Source organism: Haemorhous mexicanus, chromosome 1, assembly GCF_027477595.1.
Source record: "Haemorhous mexicanus isolate bHaeMex1 chromosome 1, bHaeMex1.pri, whole genome shotgun sequence".
NCBI lineage: Eukaryota > Metazoa > Chordata > Aves > Passeriformes > Fringillidae > Haemorhous > Haemorhous mexicanus.
This window is the reverse complement of record NC_082341.1, coordinates 70,226,191-70,251,729: the sequence shown is the minus strand read 5'-3', so window position 1 is coordinate 70,251,729 and position 25,539 is coordinate 70,226,191. Positions and strand designations below refer to the sequence as shown.

Here is a 25,539-nt window from a genome sequence, read left to right as displayed (position 1 = left end):
GGCCCTGCAATCCCGGATGGAAAAGAGCGAGAGCGGCCCTGCTCAGGCTCCAGACTCGTCCACCCTCCCCAGCAGCCCAAGGCACGATCGGCACCTCGCAGCGAGATCCCAGCTCACAGCAGCAGCAGGAGACTGCCCCTTCCAGGGGGCTCTCCCTGATAACCAAACCACCCACACCTACACCCGAGACAGGGAGAGGAGCTACCCAGGAGCCTGACAGAAGAAGAGGCTTATTCCTTCGGGAGAGTGTGGGGCCAGCGGCAGGAGTGCAGTGAGTGCTGCCCTGCCCCAGGCACCCTCAGACCGCGGCTCTCGCAGCCCAGCATCGCTGCCAGCTCCTTCTCTTTGATCCGTGTTCTGTGCGGGGGCATCCAAATACCTTGGAAGGGCTCGCTGACCACCTGCACGGAAACAGGGCGCTTGGAAATGAGGAATGGTGCAAATGGCAAAGCCTCTCGGCCTTCAAATTCAAAATATATTTAGAAATTCTGTTTTGAAGGGTAAAATTTAAAAGCCCAGAGCGCTGTGGGCTTCCCAGGAGCAAGACCTGGCTTTGTAGGTTGGGGATTTGATCGTGTGGAGTGACGCTCTGGCTTGAGGCTGCCTCTGATGGGATTACATTTATCAGGGAGCTGGAGGGCCTCTGCGACTCTGTGTCTCTGTGGGAACCCCTAAGGGGAAAAGCAGGGTCTCCTCAGAACTGACAGGAAAATTTAAGACTTCCTCAAAGAAGAAAAGAAGCAAGGCAGAAGAAATCCAAGGGAAGAGTGGAACTGTTCCTAGCAATCATGATAATTGCAGTTTTGTAAGTTGGGCTGGCTGGGTGCCCAGAATGGGTAAAAAAAAACCCCAAAGCAGTTTAACTGACAAGCATTTGCACAGCCCTGCAGCAAAGCAAAATGACCTCCAAATTCTCAAAAATCTCAGGTATAGATTATCCCTCATATCTACCTTTCTTTTTTTGAGCAAATTAATGAACCTAGGCTTTAAAACAGTTGTGAAGTTTTATATTTCTGACAGTAACCATGAGAGCTAGACACACAACTGTCAGTAAAAACAAACAGGAAATAAGTCTTGCTTAAATTTTATAAATCCCTTTTTTAAAATATGCTTATGATACATAATAAGCCAACTACACACACCCAATGCATAATACTCAGTAGTCAAATATATATCCTGCATGGATAACTTACCCAATAAGTTTACAGGGTTTTGCCCATCATAAGAATTTTAGTTACATTTTTGTTTCTAATGTTCTTTTTTTTTTAAAGTTTCACTAACAAGTCACCCAGTTACCTTTGCATCATGACAACTTTAAACTCAGGTTCATCCCCCTGCCACAATGACCTACCACTGTAGCACTACAATTTCTGAATTCAACACTTGTGAAAATAAGGAATGGTCACAAAACTGCAGACCAAGGCATCCTGGCACAGCTTCAGAAGCTTTACTTTAAAGGTTCTTGGTGCAGGATTATATAGGATAGGGAAACTTTCACAGGGAATTCCAGGCACTCTAGAGGTGGATATCAGGCATCCTCCTTGATGTCCTCTGTGGTAAACAAAAAACTTAATTTCTTTTTTAAACAGAAAGTGGAACAGTGAAATTATTTTGGACTGTTATTTGATCTGCATGGGGTTCTCCTGCCTAGAAAGAGTTAACCCATGAAGTAGTTTTCTTTCTTTGGCAGGAATTACTCACCCCTGATTGAATCATACAAAATAAAGAATTATGAGAAATGGGGTCCCTCAGGTTTTCTGAGGGAAGAGGCAGGAGCCACATGGAAGAGGAGACCCTGTAAGGCTGAGCACTGTATTCTCCCTCACCTTTTGGATCAGTACAGAATCTGCCCACGTGCTTAACCCTCTCTGCTGCCTTGCCTTTGTTCAACCACCCTCGAAGCACAACTTCACCAACACTCAGAGCAGCTTTTGACAAGGATGTGTAAAACCTTTCCCAGCTGAAGAGGCCAGCAATATCTGGAAAAGGTACATGGGTGCTGGAGGAAGCTTGGCACTTTTCTGGTTTGAGCTACCTGCAGCTGCTACTGTACGACACCAGAGAAACTGAGACATTTAGCCTCTTAATTGGCCATTCACTCTGACATGAAGGGCTCACACAGACCTTGAGCACTGTTGGCTACAATCTGCCCAAAATTAGATTTACTACCTAATTTTAATAAGTTTATCTTTCTTAATGATTATTTTGTATCAGGCGAGAATAAGCAGTCCCTCAGGATCCAGTTCCTTTTTCCTTGAACCTTTGTAATACTCTGGTTTCTCAGCCCTTGATGCCAGCTCCCCACATGCTCAGAATGACATAAATCACAATTTCATCTAATCTGCCTCTTTTCTAATAAAAAGAAAGCCCGTTTCTCTCCTAGCATTATGTCAGTATTCATCCTTGAAGTCCCCTGGAGCTGCATCCGATCCCTACCAGAGTACAAAAATGACTGGAGCACAATCTTTTGGTTGCTTGTATTCAAATCCTTCAGTCTGTTTTGCTGCTCTCCAGCTTTCCCACAAGCCCAACTTGATGCCTGCTAGCACAATGCACAGTACCCTGGCTCAAGACTCGCTGTTTATGCTGCTCTGGACACGTCTCTTTCCCTGCCCCCCAGCATCTCCGTGCTTTATTTATTCTGCTGACTTGTGCCAAATGCTGAAGTCACAGTCTGAGTTTTCAGTTAACTCATATCCCTGCCTCTTTTTCCTATTCTTATTGCCTTTCCTCACAAATGTTATCAGGTTTGAATAGCTCAGTCTTTTTCATACCTGCCATATATTTACATAATGGACAACTGTGGTTTATTTTCCTTTGCCCCCTTCCCATGAAAGCCTGGCAGCTCACAGTGCTCCATCCTTGTGCATTTGCATATCACCTGGGATAATCTGGACCTCACAGTGACATGGAGGTTAAGAAATATGAAGCTTATTTTGGCTCTGTTGTGATTCTGAATCCTAGCAGCCAACTTGCTTCTTTCAAAATGTCATTTTTCAGCAAAACCCACAGGCTTTTAGACTCTAATTCATCCCAAAAATACATTCAGATGAGCAGGCTCCAGCCAGCTCTCACTTGCCATGAAGCCAACATGCTAATAGAGCTCCATCTTTGCTTTCAAAAACCTCATGACAGGATAATTAACTTAATAGTCCAGACTTCTCTTGGGTCAGCTTCAATTCCTTTCCCAGAAAACTTCCCCAGGCTCTTGACAGTATCTCAGAACTGGTTTTCACTGTCTCACACTGTTATGGCTCTTGACAGCCTGCTTCAGGATTTTCCCATGTGCTAACCTTTTCCATCTCCAAGGCAAGCCAGATGCCATTGAAAGAGAAGGAAAAGCAGGAGTGATGGATCCCTTCAGCAATTCCCCAGAACCTGGTAAAGAGGGCATTGTCCTGCTGGCAGCAACACCCTCGGAACAGCTACAGGGACAAAACTCAACAAGCTGCTTGTCCAAGTGCAGCACCATGAGGCAAGGACATTTCTGATCCTTCTTTAAAAAGGCCAATCAGGTTTAAAAACACCGGATTCAGTGAAACACTCTGTAGTGCACTTCCCTCACTTCCCTCTTCTGCACCCTCCCCCCCTTTGTAGCAAGAGCAAAATCTTTTGTGCAGCTTTACTACTCTTCTCCATGACTTTTTTTTTTTTTAAAGGAAGTACCAAAAGGCAAAGACTGTCTGTTTCTACACATTAGTACTGCACTTGACATGATGGTGCTAGCAGGCTATGGTATTTCATGTTCAGCATGAGAACTAATTAGAAATTGGGCAAAGTGCTCAGAGGTTGCACCTTTTCACTCTTAATTTGCTGCTACCCATAGTGAATCCCTCATTGAGAACATCCAGAAAGTTCATGCAGGAAGGGTTTAGACAGCAGGAATAAAAATTATACCCTCTGCAATAAAACCAACTGTAGTAATTTCAAATTAGAGACACAGGGAAAAAAAAATCTGTGGAGGTCAAAAAACAACAGCAACAAAAAAAAGGGAAACTGAAGATGAGTGAAGTCAAGAGAAACTGAAGTCCACAAGAAGCTGCTACTTATTTCTACTTCTGAATGGAAACAGGATTCTTTGACAAAACTGATGCCAGAAAAATAAGCCCCAACTCAGGGTCACACAGAAGAGCTCAGAGTTGATGAGAGGACTCAGCTCTAGGGCCCGCTGTCACCAGATGATGTCACCCACAGCAGTACTTATAAATAAGCCTGCATGCTTGAAACAAAAACATTTAAATGCCTTTCATGGGCAATTATCAAGAGGCTTTTTTTCTTGCCATACTTGTACAAGGTCGAGAAACCAAAAGAGTTTGCACAAGACCGATCAGCTCCTTGATTTCTTTTGCACAGATTCTTGTATTCATAGATTTTCTCTTAGGGCAGTATCTCATCTCATTTGATTGTGAATGGAATAAACTTAACATGCTCAGAGTTCTTACCAAATCCAGGACACTGTGGAAGAACCTGAGAGTTCTTTATTCACACTGCAATCAACTATCTAAACATTCTGTTCTTTTGTGACCACAAGACTCTCAGATTGTTTGGAGATGAGTTTGGAGAGAAACACATCAGAACCTCATTTTTTGTCTGGAAAATACTGTATATCTTTCTAGATTACCATTAAAAAGATTCAAGGCAAAATTTTTCATATTTAGTCCATGTCCAAGACCAATCTTTAAATCCATTTTCATCTTTATCCTTTTGGGGGTTTTTTGCTGAAATTGAATTCGGAGGTAAAAAGGAGACCACCCACAACCCTTTTAGAGTAGTAGTTGTATGAGCTGCACACCTTAAAAACCCCCAGTGCTTCTACTGTGTCCTCACAAGTTACAGGAACAAGCATCTACGACATTTTGGACGAGGTCTGGTTCATGAAGCCATTTCTGTGTAGTTGAAAAAGCTTCAGCCAAACATCCATCATGGGTAACTGCTGCAGTTTTCAGCTTTTACAAACAGGTGTCAGAGAATCCAGGAGGACTTGAACTTCCTGAGCCAACTCAGCAGCGCGTACTCTGGAGTAAGACAAGAAAGAACAGTTCCAGATTCTGAAGCACCAAAGCAGCCCAGCATGGGGCAAGCCTACCTTCTGATAGTCCTGTTAACAATTTTCTTCACAATTTTCTTCTTGAGCTACCACTCAAGAAGCCCTTCAGCATATAATTGATTTGATCCAGCCATGCATTAGAGAAGAAGCAGAGGGAAGAGCATCTGGATCAAAAAAAAAATCTCACATTTAGCTGAAGCTGAGCAGCAACTCCACTCTGAGCCCCCAGAGAGGAAGAGTCAGCATAGCTTGTCATTCACAAAAGAAACAAATCTGTAGAATAAAACATTGGCTTTTCCACCTGGTCTGCCAACAGCAGTGAAGAGCTTTGCCTTGAGCTTGTGTGCTTTCTTACATGGAGGTGTCATGGCTACGCTCCAAGCTCCCACTTCCATAGGAGCTATATGAGAGCTTCCCACGGCCAACAATACCTTGGGGACTTGAAAGAAAGCTACAGGAATTCTTCATTATTTAAAAAAGCACTCACTTCTCTTCAAGGGAAAGCAGAGAGTGGAGAGGTTCCCATGCAGAGTAACAGGGGTGAGGTTGGGCTGGAAGCCCTTTTGAAGCCACATCTTATATCGCTTCCCGAAAACGTGTCCAATCCCTGCTGAGTCTTGCTCCTCTAAATCTTTGTTGCAAGGCACAGAGCTCTGATTTCACTCTAATTTAATGAGAAGCTTAATGTCTAAATGTTTTGAGCGTTGCTTGGGGAATAGCAAAGAAAGCCTGGCAGCAAGAAGCAGAGAAAAAGGAAAGAAAAAAATTAAGTCTCTGACCCTTTGAGAAATCAGGGAACCAAAAAAGGATCCTACTGATTCTGCAAAGTTTAAGGGACTTCTATCAACAGGGATCAAAACTTGGCTCCTAAACCTCATGTATAATCCCCAAAATAAAGGTTTGGCTGCTTCCCACCAAATGCATCAATTTTTGCCTAGATCACATGGAACTGACATGCTTATAATGGGAGCCATAATTAATAGTGTTTCAGCAAAACAATGCACGGGAATGTCTCTCTGCTTGACTGAAAGCAAAGTCCTACAGCTAAAAACCCCAGCCTTCCTCTCAGGGAGAGCAGAACAATGAATCTTGCAGCAGAGTGACATATTCCAGGCAATTACAAGAGCTGCAGACCTCAAAGCCACACTCTGAGCATGACTGGAACATAAATAGATTAGCAACTGCTAAGGACTGCTCTTCCTCCTGATTCACAAAGCATGTTCCCACTTTGCTTTTGATGCCTTTAGTGATGCACAACCATTCTTTTAATAAGAAAAGCCATCTCACATTTTTATAAATATCCCAAATGCTCCATGTTACCCTTAGTTACCCTTCATCCCCCTGTTCTCTGCAATGCTGCTGACTAAATGGAGCCATGCTTTTCCAGCACATTACGGACTTGCCTTAAGCAGAGTAAACCCCGTCCCACTTCCTTCACTTTCATCACCCTCCAGGCAGGTAGAGGAAAGATAGGACTTGTTTTGCCCTGAAGGCCTGGCCAGAACCACCCTGGCTCTGATTGGCAGTCTTCAGAGGAAAATGGATGTGCCAAGCACCAATTCCAGGTTCTGAGGTAAATTCTGTGAACATTAAATGGTAACCTATGGCTCTCTCAGAGTGCTTTGCAAAGCAAGGAGCATCTCTGAGGCTGTTGCATTGAATGTGAAAGCATCAGAGCAGCTCAGAACCGCTGAGCTATTTGCAGAAGGTCAGCCACCAATTTGTTACCAGGGTTACCAGTAAAACTTGGAGGTCTCTATCACTGCGCACCAGGCACCCTTCACTTTCTATCTCAAACTGTCTGTCCTCATGTCCTATCCCACCCCCCAAAAAAAACCCTGAAAAACCCAACCAAAACACCTCTACCAAATTTCCACTTCCACCAGTGCCGGCTGCAGTAGAAGCCCAAAGAGCACTGCAATCCTTCACACCATCTCCCAGCTAGTGTAGGTGGATCTCTGCTCAGCACACCCACTTCTCTGCGCCTCTGCTCTGAGAAGAAAAGGAAATGCACTTTGTGGGGCTGGGTAGCCTGCCTGAAGGCTGCCAATGCCTTGGGGAATTAATTGTCACAAAGAACCACAATGGTCTGCTTTTCTAAAGCATTCAAAACTCTGTAGACACTGCTGCTTTTTACAGATATAATCTGAAGGTGCTTATATAATTTTAAATACTTAATTCATGGAGCTTGCAAACCCATACACTGAATTGCTAAATGCCAGCTATTCCTACTGACCTTTAAGATCAGTGCAGGCACAGAGGTTCCACGAGTCTCAGACTGTGACTCTTTAGTATTTAACATGAGAGATGCAAGTCATGCCATCCTGAACAGCAGCACAGACGTCAGTGACACCAGGAACACACCACCACCTTCCTGTCAGATCAGTCACAAGTACATGATATGGCATTTAAGTCAATTATAGGAAAGCAAATTATACCTGATGATCACAAAGCTCAAAAATATGTGAACATATTTAGATAATTTTATGGGGCTACGACACCTTGTTCTGACACCAGGAGAGCTAAAGATGGATTTAGTATCTGAACAAAAACAGGCATAGAGACCAATGTACCACTGCTGGGTTTTGCATCTGCTCTGGAAAAGCTGATCATTTAAATTTTTCATTCCCATCAATAACAAAGAAGAAAACTCTCTTCATAAATAGGAATCAGCGTTGTCCAAATGACACAGTAGTGCCCAGTTCATTAAGGCTTTAATTCCATGCCAAACTACAAAAACTTGTGAAAATTGCTATGTAATAGTACTAGCTTCCTGTATAGCCTCAAGATAAAGCTGCTCCTTCTGGCAGCGCTGAATAGGGCTGAAACGGTGACAAAACTAGAAATACTTGTCCGCATGATAAATCAATAAATGTGCTGTTATTCAACACAATAAAACTTAGTGCCTTTGCATTCTCTGTACCCCTACTGGAAGATGATGCAGAAAGGCTGACAGTATCTATGGAACCTGGACATCTCCCCTAGGCATTAACAGCAATAATAATAATAACAATATTTATCTATATTTTACAGTGGGGTGGGGAGGGCACAGAAGAGCCTATTCCAGTGCTTAGGATAGTCTTCAATTACCCAAGGCTCCCTTTTCTTTGCTTTCTGGAAAGCTGAAAACTGCTCAAAGTCACTTTAGCTCCCCCTTTTTACTCCTGTATACAGCTGCATTAAAATAAGTTCTGTTCAGTAGTGCTGGAAGCTACTTCCAAGGGTGAAACAGAGGCCACTGCTTTATAAGAGGTTGCCTTAGTTTATGGTAGATATTTCTGATGTTCTTGTTACTATTCAGAAGGAGGTGGTTATTTAATAGCCCACTAATTCAATTCGTCTCCAGTTTTGGTCTTTAAGCTCCACTCTGTGAATAAAAATTATAAAGAGAAACAGTTCAAGCATGTTCCAGCATAGCTGCCACATTAAGATAGAGTCAATTGCACGCATTAATCTTCAATTAACAGCATCAGAGGAACTATAATCTAGCAGCTAGAGTACTGGACTAGCTACAAAAAGCTTTCATTCTAATCCCAGATCAGCCACTGATTTGCTGTGCACCTCCCATGAGAGGGGGAAGAGAAACATCCCTCCACGTTCTCCTTTTCCTTTATATCTTTTGTCTGCCTCACCATTTCTTTTTGTAGTAGCTGTAGCAGGGACACTCCCTTCATGAGCAAAACTCCACCGTGGCTCTGCAGCATTGGGTGAGCAGCCCAGCAGCTAATTGCAATTAACAGCAACATCAACAGAATCTGACCTATCTCAAGACAGCTGTAAATTTTTGGCATTTCTATAACTTCTCTAAAAACCAAAGAGAGGCAGCCTGTAGCAAGGAGTAATAAAAGCACAAAAATGTCTTCCAACAAGAACATTATGGTCCATCCTTGTGAAACCTTCTTTGCTCCCACAATTGCTATTCAAACCCCATGCTGATGAGATATCAACTTGGCTTTTTTTCCAGTCATCCAACTTTACATATGGACTAGCCTCTCCAAAATGGATATTTCCCAGTAAATGAGAGCATGATGCAACCAGAAGAGAGCTGATGTTTCTCTTTCATTAAGCTGTGCTATCTCTCTTTCAAGCTGCCTTAGATTAGCCCAGGTTCTTGTCCTGCATTCCCCAAACTCTGCCTGTGCCAAGTCTCACTGTTTTCCTCTGCATGTCTGGAATCTGAGAAAGAAATTTCTCTTTCACAACTTTTCTCAGAGTCCCCTCATGCTAATATTCCTTTTCTCACACAAGCATCAATGGTGGTACCATCACCATCATTAGTCTCCCACTCTTCCTAAAGGGATGCACACCTTTATGGGATACATACATACCTTTATTTCTCCAGACAGGTTTCTGATTCAGGCAGCATTTGCAAACCAAAAAGGCAGATATGTTCTGTTTAGAGTGATTCTGTGCAACACATGTTATCCAGCTACCTCAGCTTTCATCTTCCTCTGTCAACATGAAAGTTTGTCCTCTATTTGTTCTACACCAACCAATCTATGAACACCCACAAACACTTAGTCAAAGGTAGTGTGCCTGGAACAGCACGTGGTCTTTGTGGCCCATTTCCAGAGGGTTCTGCTACCCCCCAGTAACCTCTCAACAAAATTCCCTCTCCATCCACCAGCAGAGAGGCTGAGGTTAAAGCAGAGCAATTCCCTAGCTCTCAAGGAGTGGCTTATCACTGTCTGTCCGCATTCCAGGACAACAAAACCTCTACTTCTCACACAACCGGCTTGCCTCAGGCTTGTCTCTGCATTCAGATATTTGGCTCTCCTTCCCCATGCTAGATAAAACACTCCCCTGAGGCAAAATTTTTTAGTAAGCACTTAGTTGCCTTTGATCTCAGAAGCAGCTGGTGCACAGCTGCTCCCCATTACTTTTGCAGCTCTCAGGAACATTTTGCATTTTCCTGTCCTCCCTTACAGGCAGGCACAAAGGGCAAGAACATCACCAGCAGCCATCTTTCGTTCTCTGGCAAAATCTTTTATTTCCACCTCACGTGTCCTGGCCAATCCCTCCTTGAACTACTGCACATCTGGCTGGGTCTCAGATCTTCCCTCCTAATGGGATCCCCAAACATGGGAGCAATGCCTTCCTGTTCCTCTTCTCAGCAAGGGTCTCCTCCATGCTTGGGAGTTGCCTGGAGAGACACAGTATTCCATACGATGGTAAAGGACAGGCTGCTGTACCTCATCCCAGGAAAAAAATATTACCTTGGGCAATATATATATTTTTTTTTTTTTCCTGAAGGAGGTAAGATAGGAATAAATTCCACCCCAGATTTTCTTTTCTGCAACTACAAAATCCAGGAAAACCTCTCTCTCCTTGGAGGTAAGTGCAACATTGGACCTTGCTAGGAAGCATGGATCTGGTTAGGAGAGTATCAGCTCACGGAGCCTCAAATTAGACCAACTGCAGTGCCTATTAACAGCACGAGGTTTCTCAATTTTACTTTATATCTGTTTAAAGAAAACAGGAGAAAGCTAGAAACCAGCCCAGCATCTCAAGTTGCAGGATTCACAGACAGTATTTTAATCCCTTCCCTAGCTGGAAAAGCCATTTGAGCCACCATCAGCAGACAACTACAGACTGTAGGATGCAGCACAGCCATCACAACAGTGAGCTTTGAGAAATGCTTGCAGTCCATGGCCTGTGTACACTGAAGGGGAAGGTAACTACTGACCAATCTGCTGAGATTTTCCTAGATATCCACAAAAAAATTAAAAGGAAAAATTAACCTTAATACTGTCATGCTGAAGAGAACTGGGAGCTGAAATCCTTTTTCTCAGCTTGCCTTCCAGAATGGCCTCACTGAGGCAATCGCTGCGCACCCACCAGCACTTCTGCAGCTCCTTCTCCACCAAGGAGCCCAGTGTGCTCCTGCAACCATTAGAAAAATCACTTCACCTGGTCCTACTGCTGCCACTTCCAAGTCCCACAGCTGCTTCTGGAACCACTATGGGAAGCAAACCCATCCACAGAAGATTCTTACTTCTGGGTGTTTTTTTTCCCCTTAAGCAGAATATATTACACTTGGTTTTATGCCCACATACACTGTTGAGGAAAAGGTTTTACTAGAATCTGGTAGAAAGATGATCACATTCACAGGGCCTGCAGTTAGTAGCTCTGAAGTTAGTAGCTCTGAAGCTACAAACTTCAATCTTTCATAAAAATGTAGGATTTTAAACTTTTTAGAATTTTTGCTACAGGTGTAGCTTCCAGGAAGTCTCAAGTAAAAACCTGACCTTCTGGTCAAGAGGAAAAAGGAAGATACATAAAAGAAACTGGTAACAAGAAGTCCATAATGCCTCAACAGACACTTTCAAAAGCAGACTTCAGTCAACACTCAAGCCCTTCACACTGATGCACAGTAATGAAACACAACCATGTTAAGTATGCCCTAGTCATGTGCCAAGGCAAGAATTTTCCCAGACTCTTGTACCATTGTCTATTCAGCTTGTGATTGTGTGAGTCTGTGTCTGTACATGTAACTTCTGCTCCTGGCAGCCTACTAGAAGCACCTCATGGCAGCACAATTTTGAGAAATAACATCATCATTTAGAAAACTGCTGATTCTTTAGAGCTGTGTTTATAGGACATGGAGCAGAGCTTGAGCAAAAGAGGGTTAGGGTAGTGGAGGGGTGTGCTAGACAAATACCTGGTAAATCATCCAGCATGATTCCCCTCACTGAAGAGAAACAATAAACAGATAAAAGTAGAGCTTAGCTGCTTCCCACAGTCTTTCTGTTTTGTTGTGCCACTCACCCTGACATTTCCACTACAGTTTTTCCCCAGTTTCCAGTACCAATCTCTCACTCCATCAAGTGAGCAACTTCAATTTTAGCACTGTATTGGTACTTTAATGATACATACCCATTTCTCAAAACAAATCCCAAATCCCACCTTCCCCAAACCACCATCCACCTTTCCATGGATTTCAACAGGGGTAGCATGGATTCTTTATAGCTGCCTATGCTCTCAGCATGACTGCTTACTGTTAATGAAACCTGCTTCACATCAAGTGCAGTGTGCGAGGGCACGTCCACAGCTTCCCTCCCAGAAACGTGTCTGCAATAACATCGCCGCTCCATGCACTGGCCTGGAAGCAGGAACCACACCCTCCCTTTCAAAGTAGAGATTTTGTGTGCATGTGTGTAGGTCAGTTAAGAAAGGAAGCAGCAGACTTTTGCATCATTGTCAGAACCATACTTCTGACAATCAACTGTGATCTGCTAAATCAGGGGGGCAGGTCAGTAAGCTTTCACTTTTTCCATGTTTAATGGGTACCCCTCCCAGTGCCACACACCTTCTCCTCACCTTTATTCTCCTACCCATTACCAAATCAAGGAGAACACATCCACCCCTTTGGTTTATTTTGCTAGCATGTAGGCTGAAATACCTTTAACAGGGATATGTAAATGTAAAGAAATAAAACACTTAATCCCAAAATGAGCTTTCCTGACAAATATTTTAGCTAGCAATCTGTAAAGCTAACTTTCAAATTCCAAATTTGCTCCTGGAAAAGAGGATTCCTGAGAAAAACTCTCAAAAACTTAACTTTTCCTAAAAGCTGTGAAGTTTTCGGAAGTTTTTCAGAAGGCATTGTGTAACAGTGAAGAAACAAAGATCCATTCTTTCCATTGGTTACAAATAACAAAAACATGATCAGACTCCTAGTACTTAATCTGTTACATAACTACCTGTACAAAAAATATTTTATTAGTTTTACTGTCCGTAACAAGGGATTATTAGAGAACTTCTGTGAACACAATTTTATGGAGGACAATCATCATGAGCTCCTACAGCCATGTGAAGCCAGTAGTCCAGATTTCTAAAAATGACAAAGTTGTACAAGTTCTCTCCTCCTTTGTGGAAACCATGTTCACTTTCTCTCCAGGAAACAGGGCTGTCTGCAAAGCCATGCACAGTTAAGGTCAGCCAATGAGCCAGTTTTGGTTCACCAAAATAGCAACTGCAGGCAAGAAGATAAGATAATCGGTGATTATAATGGAATAGGCAGCACATTCAAGGCTACAATATAAAGTAAAACAATCAAAGACACACTTCAGTGAAAAATTATTAACAGTTAAAAAGTTTAGTCCATAATAAATAAATTTGAAATAAATAAAATATTCAGAATACATTAGGAAACAAAATAAGATTGACTATCTATTATTCCTATCTTTTACACATGGCAAACCTGCAAGTTGCAGCAACTAGAAAAAGTTCTAAGTTGTAATGTAGACATTCTGACTTTCCTCCAGAATGCACTGTCTTTCAGAAAATTGAGAATTTAATGAGAACAATGCTACCAGGGAAGAAAAAAGACATTGGAGGAAGTATAGTAGTCTAAGGCTATGCTTGACACAAATACTTTTACCACCAGAGAGGAAATAGATTATGAATAATCAAAGCCAGATACCATCCACCCCTCATTTTAAAAACGTAGGAGTACCATCCAGCCAGTTTCTTAGAAATTCAGATAAAAACCAAAGTCGTGACTACAAAACAGGGCAGGCCTTTTCAAATTCAAGGCATTCAAAATTGTCTTTTACATTTTATACTGATGTCAAGCTTCCAGTTAATTTCCTAATGAAAACAAAAGTCTACATTTATATATTTTGTTATTTATTTCCAACTGAAAAGTATTTAAAAGTGATTTCAAACAAGAAGTGTTTGAGTACAAGTGCTACAGTAATGTGTTTCTGTCAGTCCTTACCACAGCTGCTCCATTAACTGAATAATCTTCTCAGGAATTATAAAGCCTGTGATTGTGCACAAAAAAGCTTTTTCCACCACTGTGTTGGGCTCAGGACAGCAATAGGTTGATAAGAAGCTGGAGGATTTGTTGTCTCTGGAAGAAAAAACAATATAGTAACTGAAATAAATATGCTTCAAATATTCTATAGGATGTCTGAGTAATCAGAACTTTTACTAAACAAGTAGGATCTATGTATATCATCTAAATTAATGTTAAGTAACTAATGACCAAGCAATCAATACAAAAGATCTCATGGTGCTGTGGGTTAACCCTGTAAGCACCCAAACACCACACAGCTGCTCCCTCACCCACTCCCACCTGGTACTGAAAGGCTAATGGGAGAAAACACATGGAAGATAAAGACAATTTAATCAGCAGAGGAAAAGTTCCACACAAAGCAAAGCACGCAAAGGAATTAATTTACTACCTCCCAAGGGCTGGCAGATGTGAAGTCATTTCCAGGAAGGCGGGGCTTCTAACTGACTTGGGAAGACAAACACTGGAACTCGGAACATTTCCCACCCATCTTTGCCCAAGCTTTTGCTGCTGAGCGTGTCACCATATCCTATGGTGTAGGATATCCCTCTGTTCAGCTGGGGTCTGCTGCCCTGGCTGGGTTCTCTCCCAGCCTCCTGCCCAGCCCCAGCCTCCTTACTGGCAGGGCCATAGGAGAGACAGAAAGAGGCCTTCAGACTGTGCAAGCCCTACCCATCAAGAGCTAAAACATCCCCTGTTATCAACACTCTTGGTCACAGATCCAAAGCACAGCACCACACCAGTTACTGTGAAGAAAATTAACTCCATCCCAACCCACTCCAGTACATATGGGTACCCCTAAAAACACAGATAAAATCATTCAAGACTTACATAAACATTTAACTGCATAAAAGACTCTCACTTATAAAACAGTGTCTGTCTTAATTTTTATTCAACTATTTCTTAAAATAAATTGTGGTTTTCCTTACTTAAAACATTTTTAAAGATCAAACAAATTCAAGTACTTACAAGCTAACTTGATTCAAGACAGCACCCAGCCATTCAAAGAGCTCCTCTGTACTGCAGGACTCCTCCGGCTTTCCTTGTAGATCATTACTTTGTAACACTGGACACTGCAAGTCCCTTAAGGTGCTGAATGTTATTTTTGGCTTCAGGGCCTGTATTTGGTTTTTTGAAAAGTATGACATCAACGTTGATCCCTCTGCACCTTAACAACACAGTACCACAAACAGCTGTTACAAAACTACTAAACAAAAGAAGCAGTGAATACATGAAACATTTGTATACAAACAAAAAAAAATGCAGTGTGAAACTGCTTGTGAGCTTTTCATCCATGGCAGAATCTTCGAATCTTCAGCTTCCTTATCTTCTTGGAAATAAATGTTAGTGCAAGATTCAGCAACTTAATACAGCTCAGTAAATTTGCTATCTCACTACGAAGCATAGATTTGCCAATACAAAATTCAAGCAGAATTAACTGCGTGAGTAATAAAATGAGCTTGTTAAAAAGATGAACTCAGAGTGCTCCTGAAAAGGAACAGATAAAATGGAGCAGGAATGTCATCTCAGAACAGCATTTTCCCTGAATAATGGAAAAGTGAACATGTGATTAGAGGTTTAAGAACAGATTTATCAATGACGTCAAGAGAAATTCCAGAATAATGTGGAGCATAAGGACTGAAGAGAAAAGAAAGAAGAGAGGGTCAAGAAATCAAAATACATCACCAACATTGCTTTACTATAAGAATAAATTCACCCCTGCTCTCCTCTCCCTGATAACTCTTCAATGCAGTATGGCTGTAAGAATTAAACGTGCCATGATGGACTTATGGGAAAGCAGTAGTGAGAGATCCAAAACAGCAAGTACTTAGACTAAAAAACTAACCTAAGCAGGCATATTTTAAATTCAGAGATATTACCAACTTGCTTTTGAAGCAGGAAGATAATTGATGTGGAATAAATTCTCCTAAATTTCAAATTCCAGATAATATGTGCTATTTTCAAGAAGTAATAATGGGTGTCTAGGAGACCAAGAAATAATGCCTTACTCATGAAAAGTCTAAAGTGCAGAGGAACATTTAGATACCACAGAAAAGACGTGTAAACAGCAGATATTTTCAAGACTAGGGTAGAGTTCACTGAGGAATACTATATCTACAATCTCCTATCAGAAAATATGGACAGCCTAAAGTCCATCAGCCATATTTACGTCATCAAGGACAATCATTTGGGGGAGTAGAAAAAGGAGAGTTAAGCTCAATTTTTTTTTAGTCATTCTTCAAAAAAAGATTGTTCCAAAGGGCACAGTGACAAAGACTGAATTCTTCTTAATTTAGTATCTTTATAAAGATATATGTAAGTCTGAGAAGTGCCGGAAGAGATGATCTTCCTTACATTCTATTAGCACTTGTTAGCCTAACAGGTTCAAATAATGTATAATTTTGCCCTAGAATTCCTAGTAAAATATAGAAAATCGTACATTTTACATGTCTGCTGCATGTGGGAGCCTCAGCTAGAGCCCTAAATGCAGGAGATCTCAAAGACTACAGTCAGACCCTAACAGAACAATTCCTCTAGCTACAGCACAGCTTTCTATATTAACAGCAACCAGGCACATCATCAAAGCTTTCCAGAGGCCACTGTATTTCATCCAATAAACATGTAAAATTGTGATAGAAATTACAGCAATAGAAAAAAGATTGTATTGCCTCTGTCATTAAAGACATATTCCCTTTTACTGTTCTTCTTGGTGCCAAAACCACAATGTAGGAAAACTGGGTATGAAAACCAAAAATCCTGCAGTGCTGGCCATAGCAAAAAACACCAGATATCAGTAGGAAGGCTGAAAGCACTGAGCAATGTTCACTGAGGACACGGATTCTCTTGACAAAACACAGCCTGCTTTTTCCCTCACAGCAGAATCTACACAATGTCTGATATCTATTAATAAAAACCTATAAAAGTTTTATTTTTGTCAGTACTAAGGAACTAATAGTCTTGTGTGTTATGAGCACAAGATTCTTGCACAGAAAGGCATTCAGATTTAACTCCATATTCAGGAAATTACTGACCTGACCTGTTTTGGGGATGTAAGAAAGTGAGGGGAAAAAATGCACTTCTTCCTGAATGCTGTTAGCATGGGCAGCAGCAAACATATGAAAAATAGTGGCCCTAGAGGCATTTTGCTCTCTCTCCAGGGTCAATAAATCCAAGCAAGCTGAGCGTGAAGATCTGCCACCTCAGTTGGATTTATGTCACCATTTATGGTAGCAACAGCCTTCACTGTAACTCTTTCCTGAAGATCACAAGGACGGGAATTGCAAGCCTTTAAACAATTTCTGTATGACAAACAAGGAAGCATCCTTGTCATATGATTAGTACTTAGAAAGGGGGAGGGGAAGCATGAAGGAATAAAGTGAAACATGGGACACTCCTAAAGGAGCTTGTAAACAGCTTCCATTTCTCAGAGGAGTTAAATCCTTCTCGGTCTTGGCCTTAAAGAGCCAGGAAAATGAACAATACAAAGAGGAGATGGGAAAGCATCCTCAGGAACCTTTCTAATATCATTTCTCCCTAGTGTGGAGACTCAAAGCAAAACAACACCAAAAGCTACATATCTGTGATGAAGAAAACCATGTTTTCCAGTACAGACACTTGCAGTTTTCATCAGTTCTATGCAACTGCTACATATCCCTACATACAGCCTGTTCCAAAGCAATACAAACAACTGGGGACTTTAAAAAATTTCCCTTGGAGGAAAAATACTTGAGTCCAGAAGAAATAATAGTGTAATTAGAAAACAATAGATAAACAAATAGTAGAAGATTATTTGAAACAGTACAATTTCTTATAGCAACCTTTTACTTGGCTGCAACCTCAAACAAATGCTTGAGAATAAAGTGATCAAACAGCAGTCTGTGTATCCAGGTACATGGCACACAATGTAAAGAGGGAATCTGTACATGTCCTGTAACTACTGAGGAAATCAGAGTTCCCCATCCTAAGTATGTAACTAGATACATAACTTATGTGTAGTAATAAAAAAAATACAAACCAAAAAAAGAGTATTGATAATGGTTACATATGTCACAAATTTATAAAGAAGAGGCACAACCACCAAAAAGGCAAAGTTTTGCCAGAAAGCCTGGGCAACATAGAGATAGGAAATGAAGCAACTAATATATCTCCTATGAATCACTGTTGTGCTCCTGAACTGAGATGTTCTGTGCACAGGAAGTAACACCCTCCCCAACCCAAACAAATAAACAAAACAAACAAAAAATCCCACCCATACACATTTTAATCTAACTTTTCCCTCCACTGAAAATGGATTTCTACAATCACTAGAAAAAAAACAGTAAACTAAAAATATTTAGACTTCATGTCAGTTGCATTTTAGTTTTGCTTTTGGTTCTTACTTACCTGTATTATACCAAGCCAGTAGGAAGTCAAATTCTAAAGGTTTCTTTTCTTTCAAGGCCCAAAGCACTCTGTTATGTTTCTTGCTCTCAGGGTAAAAGCCAGCATCAGTCAAGTCAATAGTGATAACTGCAGAAAATACACAATAGCTATTGGTACCCAATTAAAATAAAATTTATTATTAAATTAGAAGAGCACAAAGAAACCGAAGAACATTAAACTTCCTCTTTACATTTGCAGAATCTTTACAAAGTATTTGATTATGCAAATATGACTCCCCATTATGTAAATAAATATTCACCTCCTGCAGTCCTTGTTTTGATATAATCTGGAACTGTTTCCTCCTGACTAGAGGGACAGATTCCTCTTGAAATGGCATTGACAGAAGTCCCTGAACAGTGCCTTAAAAATATCTTGCTAATCAGGCAAGCTATTAGCTGTAAAAAACCCCCAACAATTTCTAACGACAAGTCATGTATACAGAATGACACTTTTTCAATAGGTTCGCTTTTTCCTAGGTGAACTGTCCTATGCATAAGTTATATTTATTTTTCAAATGGAAATTTCATCATATATTTTGATGATCAGAATGGTAAAATGATGTTGCATTTTGCCAAAATACTTAATAGAGATGACAAGTTTCCCCTCCTAAAGTTTTTATGTAACTATACCTATCAAATGCTGCAAGTTCCAATACATTTGAGATGGCACAGTGTTCATGTTAGGGTATTTTTATTTCCCAAAAAAACAAATTAATAAAATTCACACTCAAGATGTCTCCTCTGCAGCTGTTAAAAAATTATGTTTTTCAAGTACTTGGTACATAGAGATTACCATTTTAGATGTGTGAAACACAGAACAATTCTGCCTTTCAAACATGCAGCCTTGGGTGAGGCTCTTGACTGATTTTGTGCAGTGTACACATTTAAAACACCTCCTTAATCAGTTTAAAATTTTCTGACTTAAATCAGAAGATATTGACATCATGCAGAATATGCAAAAATTCTTAAATACTACATCACTCCAGTAGAAACAACACAATGAGAACCCTTGAAATTAAAAAATTTATAGAGTACTGAAAAGGTGATGTATTTGTGTCCTTAACGCTGCTTTACTACTTGGAGAAAAAGTACTTTCACTCTTCAGGAAGTCCTTGTAGCTGCATCTGGAAAACTATAACCTAGACAACCACTAATTGAAGTGAAAGGGAAGTTTCAACAGCTGAACAAGGTACTTCTTAAATAAGCCCCATTTATAGAAATACTTACTATATCGCATTACTTTTTTGCCTGAATATCGAGAAGGGCGACCTTGCAGTCCAAGTTCCTCATAAGTATCCTTATCCACTGACAGAATTAGTTTACCTATAAACAAACCAAATTTTAATAGAAATAATCTTCTACTTGGCTCCCTTTGAAGTCTTTTGAGAACTTTTACAACGTTAGCTTTGGATCAATGGTATTACTAATGTAATGCAGACTCCTTAGTTCCAGTTAAATGGATTACCAGATTAACCCTTAAAAAAGTTATAACTCAATTATTATTTTTTTATCAAAGAGGTCTTGTGAACTAGAGTAAGAAAAGCATAATATTATTCCTAAAATAGTCATAACTTTTTTACTGTATTACTCAGTTCATTGTCTCCATTTTTCCTCCACTCATCCTCTAGCACTTGCTGTGTCATTAGCTGAGCACTACATTGCACAAGGGCCTGATTTAGTAAACAATCATGCTCAACATGCACTGCTCAACTAAATAAACAAAAGCAGTTCCTCCATGTCCACTGGGACTACTCACACTGAGTAAACTACGCCTGCTAGCGATGAGCTGATACGTGCTGGAACAACTCTGCTTCTGTGCTCATAAACTAGATCTGGCTGCTGCTGCTTGGTACAGAGCTTCACACAAGAGCTCTCTCTCCAACACAGTCCTTGGGTTGTACTGCACAAGTAACAGCACAGCACAGAACACAAACAAGTAAGACTGCAGAGGAAGAGTTCAGACAGTGACATCACCAGGAACTGCAACACCGCCTCTGCAATAATTGTGCAGAGCTTGTAACACTTGTATCACACAAACTCCATCGCTATCAAGTATCCATTTTGCCAGGACTGCGCTAACAGACATATAAAAGAATTCTTCCGAACAATCTGAATTTATTCTTGCCCTCATGGGCACCTGTCATATTACAGCATCTTAGGCTGGAGGGCAGATAGACCAGTTTGTATTTCTATTATATCTTATATACTGTTAAACAGAAATAAGACAATGCAATTGAAGCTCAAAAGAGCTTCATTTTCTCACCTGAGATGTGGCACATTTTATGATGTCCTCTCATAAAACTGTGATACCATTGAAATAGACTTTTAGCATGTTACATACTTCTCAGGGAATCACAGAATCCTCACAGAATCATTAAATGCTTTGGGTTAGAAGGTACAGTAAAGATCATGCAACTCCATCCTCTCTACCATGGGCAGACACACCTTCCAGGTTGCTCAGGACCAGGTTTCTCAAAGCCCCATACAGCCTGGTCTTGAACACTTCTAGGGATGGGGCAGCTACAACTTCTACGGGCAACCTGTTAAAGGGCCTCACCACCCTCACAGTAAGGACTTTTTTCCTAATATCCAACTTAAATCTACCCTCCTCCAGTTCAAATCCATTCCCCCACATCCTACTACTACACGACCTAGATAGTAGGAAACATGAAGTCGGAATGCAATGTTTTTACAATGATTGCAATTTTTGTAAAGACTGCAAAGCAATTATGTAGCAATTGCAATTATAGTTGAAGCACTTACAATCTGACTACACGTTTTTTAACTTCCTTCAGATGAAACAAATAATTTAACAGCATGAATGAAAAAAAAAGAGCTAAAATTAGTATTTTTTCCAATTCACGTGTGTTTCTAACAAAGCTGGCAAGTACAGTAAGCATTATTTTCCAGTTTACATCATTCCAAATTTAAAAAAAAACCCAACCAGAAACAACCCAGACCACAACTGACATGTTTTACTGAAACCAAAACAAATCCCCCATACCATTTGGTAGCAGAGCTGCAGTATTATCTTGATCAATTTTTGTCTTATAGGTAAGTGCGTAGCATGAACCTTTAACAGTAAAGCAGAAAAACATGAGATTACACAGTCTGTAAAGACAGAGATGACAAGATAAACAATTCACTTCAAGACAACCAAACATGACAAACACCATCTGAATCACTCTCATGTTTTCACTGACTAACTTTCCTTCTCAAGCAAAATGGCATTGTTATTATTTTTATAAACCCTGTTCTGGCAATATTTTAAAAGACCTATAATAGGGATAATGTTAATAATATGCCCTGATATGAAAACATTTTCTTTCCTTCCACCTGTGACTCTCCCCAGTCATCAAATGGAAAACCCAATTTTTTCCCAGACGTATTTTTATTACCAGTTCACACAAAGACAAGGTGGCTGGGCAGAGGCTGTATCTTTCTTTGCATCCTCTTTGCTCCTACTGCGTAAGGATGAGCTGTCACAGCTCTCTTAGTGAAATTTAAAAAAATAAGGAAGCATATTTTTCTCTTGCCTGCTGTGGAGCACAGCTCAGCACAGCTCTGTGTTGAAGTATGAAGGAACAAAAAAGGGAGAAGGAAGATTTCTACAAGAATCTCCATAAAAGAGAGGTGTAGAAGAAACAGGTGTGAGGATACATGAAGCCCTCTTGATAGCTGGCTTTCAGAATTGAGGTGGAATAGAGAGAAATTTATAAGAAAGAATCACAGGAGTTTTGGACCCAGTGAGTGTAAACAAACATTGTCACACATGACAAAGCAGAAAAAAAGCATATGAACAAATTAATGAAGAATTTGCTTAGTACTTTTTCTTTCCTTCCTTTAAAACACTTTTCAGAACAAACACTAATAAGACTACTAAAAATTTTGCTGTAAAATAAGTACGTTACGGCTGCGTTAGTTCTGTTCTGATTTCCTCCTTACCTTTCTTCACGAAAGCATCAATGAATTCATGAGCGACCAATTCATGAATGGGTAAATTCCTCACCAGGTAGTACTCTCCAATATCTGCAATCGTGCTTTTCAGCACTTCAGGTAGCATGCCACATTCCGGGATCAATAAAGACACCTATTAGGAACATATTTGTAATGTAAATCCTATCCTGTTCTGAAAAAAACCCCAACCAAACAAAACAACTAGAAATACAAAAGAAAACCTCTATTTTCAAAGATGTATCAGTATACTATGTTAAAATGAGATGGAAAAAAAGTAATATCAGGCTCCTGTCTTCAAAATGTATCAATTTTCATAGTCTCTAGGTACACTAAATACATTATTTGGCCATTTGGGTGTTGGTTTTTTGGTTTGTGGGTGGGGTTTTTTTCCTTTTTTTTTTTTTACTATACAACAGCATTTGATGTATTATGTAAAGACATGATCTTACATAGCATGAGTTAACAGAAGATCTCGTTTCACATCATTGCACATTTTAGCTTGATGTCGCACTGGGACATCTCCTTCAGCCCTTGCTGGAGTACTTGTTGAAGCAGTTGTAACTAAAAATGTAGGCTAAGCATTTCTGTAATCTTAGTGGAAAAGCAAAGACCAAAGCAGAATCTTCAATTTACCTTTTGCTTAAAACCTTCCCCATACATTTTCCATAGACCAAGAGAACCCTGAAGTCTGGCAGACCAGGGAAAACAAGGTAATGTCTGGCAAGTAATATAATAATAGCAAGTATGAAGCTTCCCAGGCAACACAAAGGTCTGTCTTCTTGCTCCCCTCTCCATTCCCCAAAAACTTCTTTCCCAAAGCTCTTGGAGAACAGCTGTGTATCTCTCTTGCCACACGTGTTCAAGAGAACAAACGAGCTGCATTCCACACCGGTAGAAAGTTTTCTGATTAGCTGCTAAAAATGTCTCAGAACTCAGAAACAATTAACAATTAGCCCATAGAGTTACAGGGTATGAGAAGGGGGTTATGAAACAGGGCCCTGCCTGATTGCTGCAAAATGTGGAATACCTACAAATTTTCTTAAGGAAGGATGTTCTTTGATGTTTGGCCTTTGTACACTTTCAAGCCTAACCAACAAGAAAGGAGATTTAATCCATGAAACAAGAGTACAGCTAACAAGGTTTAAGTCAAGTCCGGGTCTCTTTGTTAATGTTTAGGGCTGGACATGTTTCAGTGATCTCAGACCCAGGGTGAGGTTAACAAAGCTCGGGGAGAAGAATGTAGCACTGATAGCGGGCAGACAGAACACAGCATTTACAGGCCACAAAGACATTTGGCAGAACTTCCAAAATAAGTAAGAAACTTAATAAATTCAGCAACTCTGCTGAACCAGCTCTGAGAGGATAAAAGGCAATTCCGGCAGGTGAAGAACACGGCCACCGACCCCAGAAACCCCCTGACTTCCAAGCAGAGAAAGACTGAGGTGCAGATTAATTAGCATGGGAGACTCATTGACCAACAGAAGATAGAATACTAATTAATAACAGAACTAGGTAACTTGTAGCCAATGAACACTAATTCCTTTGTTTCTTAAAATGTATAAACAGTGAAAAGGTGTTTTTAATAGGTGGTGTGCTTGACTTGTGGAAACCTCCGCCTTGTGCCCTGCCGCACTGAACGACGCCTCCTTTCTAAACTGGACCCCGCGCCTGTGTTTAGAGAGCTCCTAAAATCGGCACCACCACCTCTCCCCCTGGCTCAGCCCTCTGCTCCTACTGCCCGCCCGCTCTTTCGCTCCTGGACGAAGGAAGGAGTTTGTTTCTCCCATGTTGCGCGAGACCACAATCACAGAGGGGCTAATTTGCCTTCTCTTCTTTTCCCCCTCCCCAAAAATGAGGCGCGCGGGCCACCTCTGGCAAGGACGGAGGAGCCCCCACAGAACACCGAGCCTGGCGCTAGCGGGGCACCGGCAACGCGCCCCTGGAGCGGCCGACGGGCAGAACCCCCGGGACGGGCGGCGTGGGCAGCCCTTTCCCTTTCCTTTTCCCTTTCCTTTCCCTTCCCAGGGGGGTCCCACCGAGGCCCGGGCCCGCGCTCGCGCCACTCACGCGGCAGCTGTAGGCGTGGTCCCGCACGTGCGCCGCGTGCCGCGAGCGCGGGTGGCGCGCGTGGCCGCGCTCGCACACCAGCAGGTGCCGCGGCGCGCGCCCGAGCTGCGCCGGCAGCATCCCGGATCCCGCCCGCCTTCCTCCTCCTCCTCCTCCTCTGCCGCCGGCCGGGAGCTGCCAGACGCGGCGAGGACGGCCGGGAAGGGGCCGTGCCGTGAGGTCACGTCCGCCGGCTCCGCCGGCACAGCCGCTTCCGCTGTGGCGGCGGCGAGGCCGTGGTGGCCGCTGTTGTCGCTGTCTCCGGTGCCCTGCCCAGCGCCGGTGACCGCTCGGGACTCTCGGTCCCTGCGGGCTCTGAGCAGCCCCCGCACGGATCGGACACCGACCCCGCAGGAGCTGCGTGTGCATCTGCGCGGTGGTTTAAGCACGGCGGTGGTTCAGTGCCCGGAGGGAGCTGGAGAGGGACCTTTTCCAGGCGTCTGGAGTGACAGGACAAGAGGCAATGGCTTCAAACTGAAAGAGCCTAGCGCTAGATTAGATGTTAAAATTAAACTCTTTACTGTGAGGGTGATGAGGCACTGGAACAAGTTGCCCCAAGAAGCTGTGGATGCCCCATTCCTGAAAGTGCTCAAAGCCAGGTTGGACAGAGCTTTGAGCGACCTGGTGTAGTGGAAGATGTGTCTGCCCGTGGTAGAGCGGATGGAGCTGGATGAGCTTTGCTGTCCCTTCCAACGCGACCGTTCCGTGACTCCCGAGCAGCCCTGCAGGCTGAGCCAGGCACGGGGGGCTGCACTGCCGGGCCCCGGGGCGCTTCTCGGGACGCTGTGCCCGGCTAAGCAGGCACCGCACAGGGGCCGTGGAGCGCGACCCTGCCTCGGGGGTGCTGGGCTGTCTCACCGCTCCTTCTGTGCGGTGTATATCTCACACAAAGCGTGCATGAAAAGGTTCCGGCTTTCCCGCCTTCCTGCAGTGCCAGTCCCCTGGCTTCGTGGCTTCCAGTTTAATTTAAAATGGCACCGAGCAACTTTCTGGGAAGTTGCCGCTTCTGTAGCGGGCACAGTCGCTAAGTGCAGCGGTTCTGGCTCGCTGCGCTGACTCAGCCTCCCTTGTTTCTGGGCATGAGCTTTCCGAGTGCCCGTGTGCTGCAGGGACACCGGGACGCTGCTGCTGCTGCTGCTCCGAGCTCGGAGCTTTGTGCCCCGCACCGAGCTCAAGCCGCACCTCGGGAGCTCACCGGCTCGTTAACG

General features: G+C 42.2%; 1 protein-coding gene across 1 annotated transcript; it reads right to left on the bottom strand.

The window, feature by feature from the left end:
- Positions 1 to 12,730: 12,730 nt before the first annotated feature.
- RPP40 (ribonuclease P/MRP subunit p40) lies at positions 12,731 to 24,438 on the bottom strand. The gene is made up of 8 exons (XM_059853255.1): positions 24,293 to 24,438; positions 22,214 to 22,358; positions 21,273 to 21,341; positions 19,496 to 19,591; positions 18,231 to 18,356; positions 14,817 to 15,015; positions 13,770 to 13,904; positions 12,731 to 13,022 (listed from the first exon to the last, which is right to left on the bottom strand). Exons 1-8 carry the CDS (start codon positions 24,410 to 24,412, stop codon positions 12,824 to 12,826), a joined length of 1,089 nt encoding a protein of 362 aa, XP_059709238.1. The 5' UTR covers positions 24,413 to 24,438; the 3' UTR covers positions 12,731 to 12,823.
- Between the last annotated feature and the right edge of the window lie 1,101 nt (positions 24,439 to 25,539).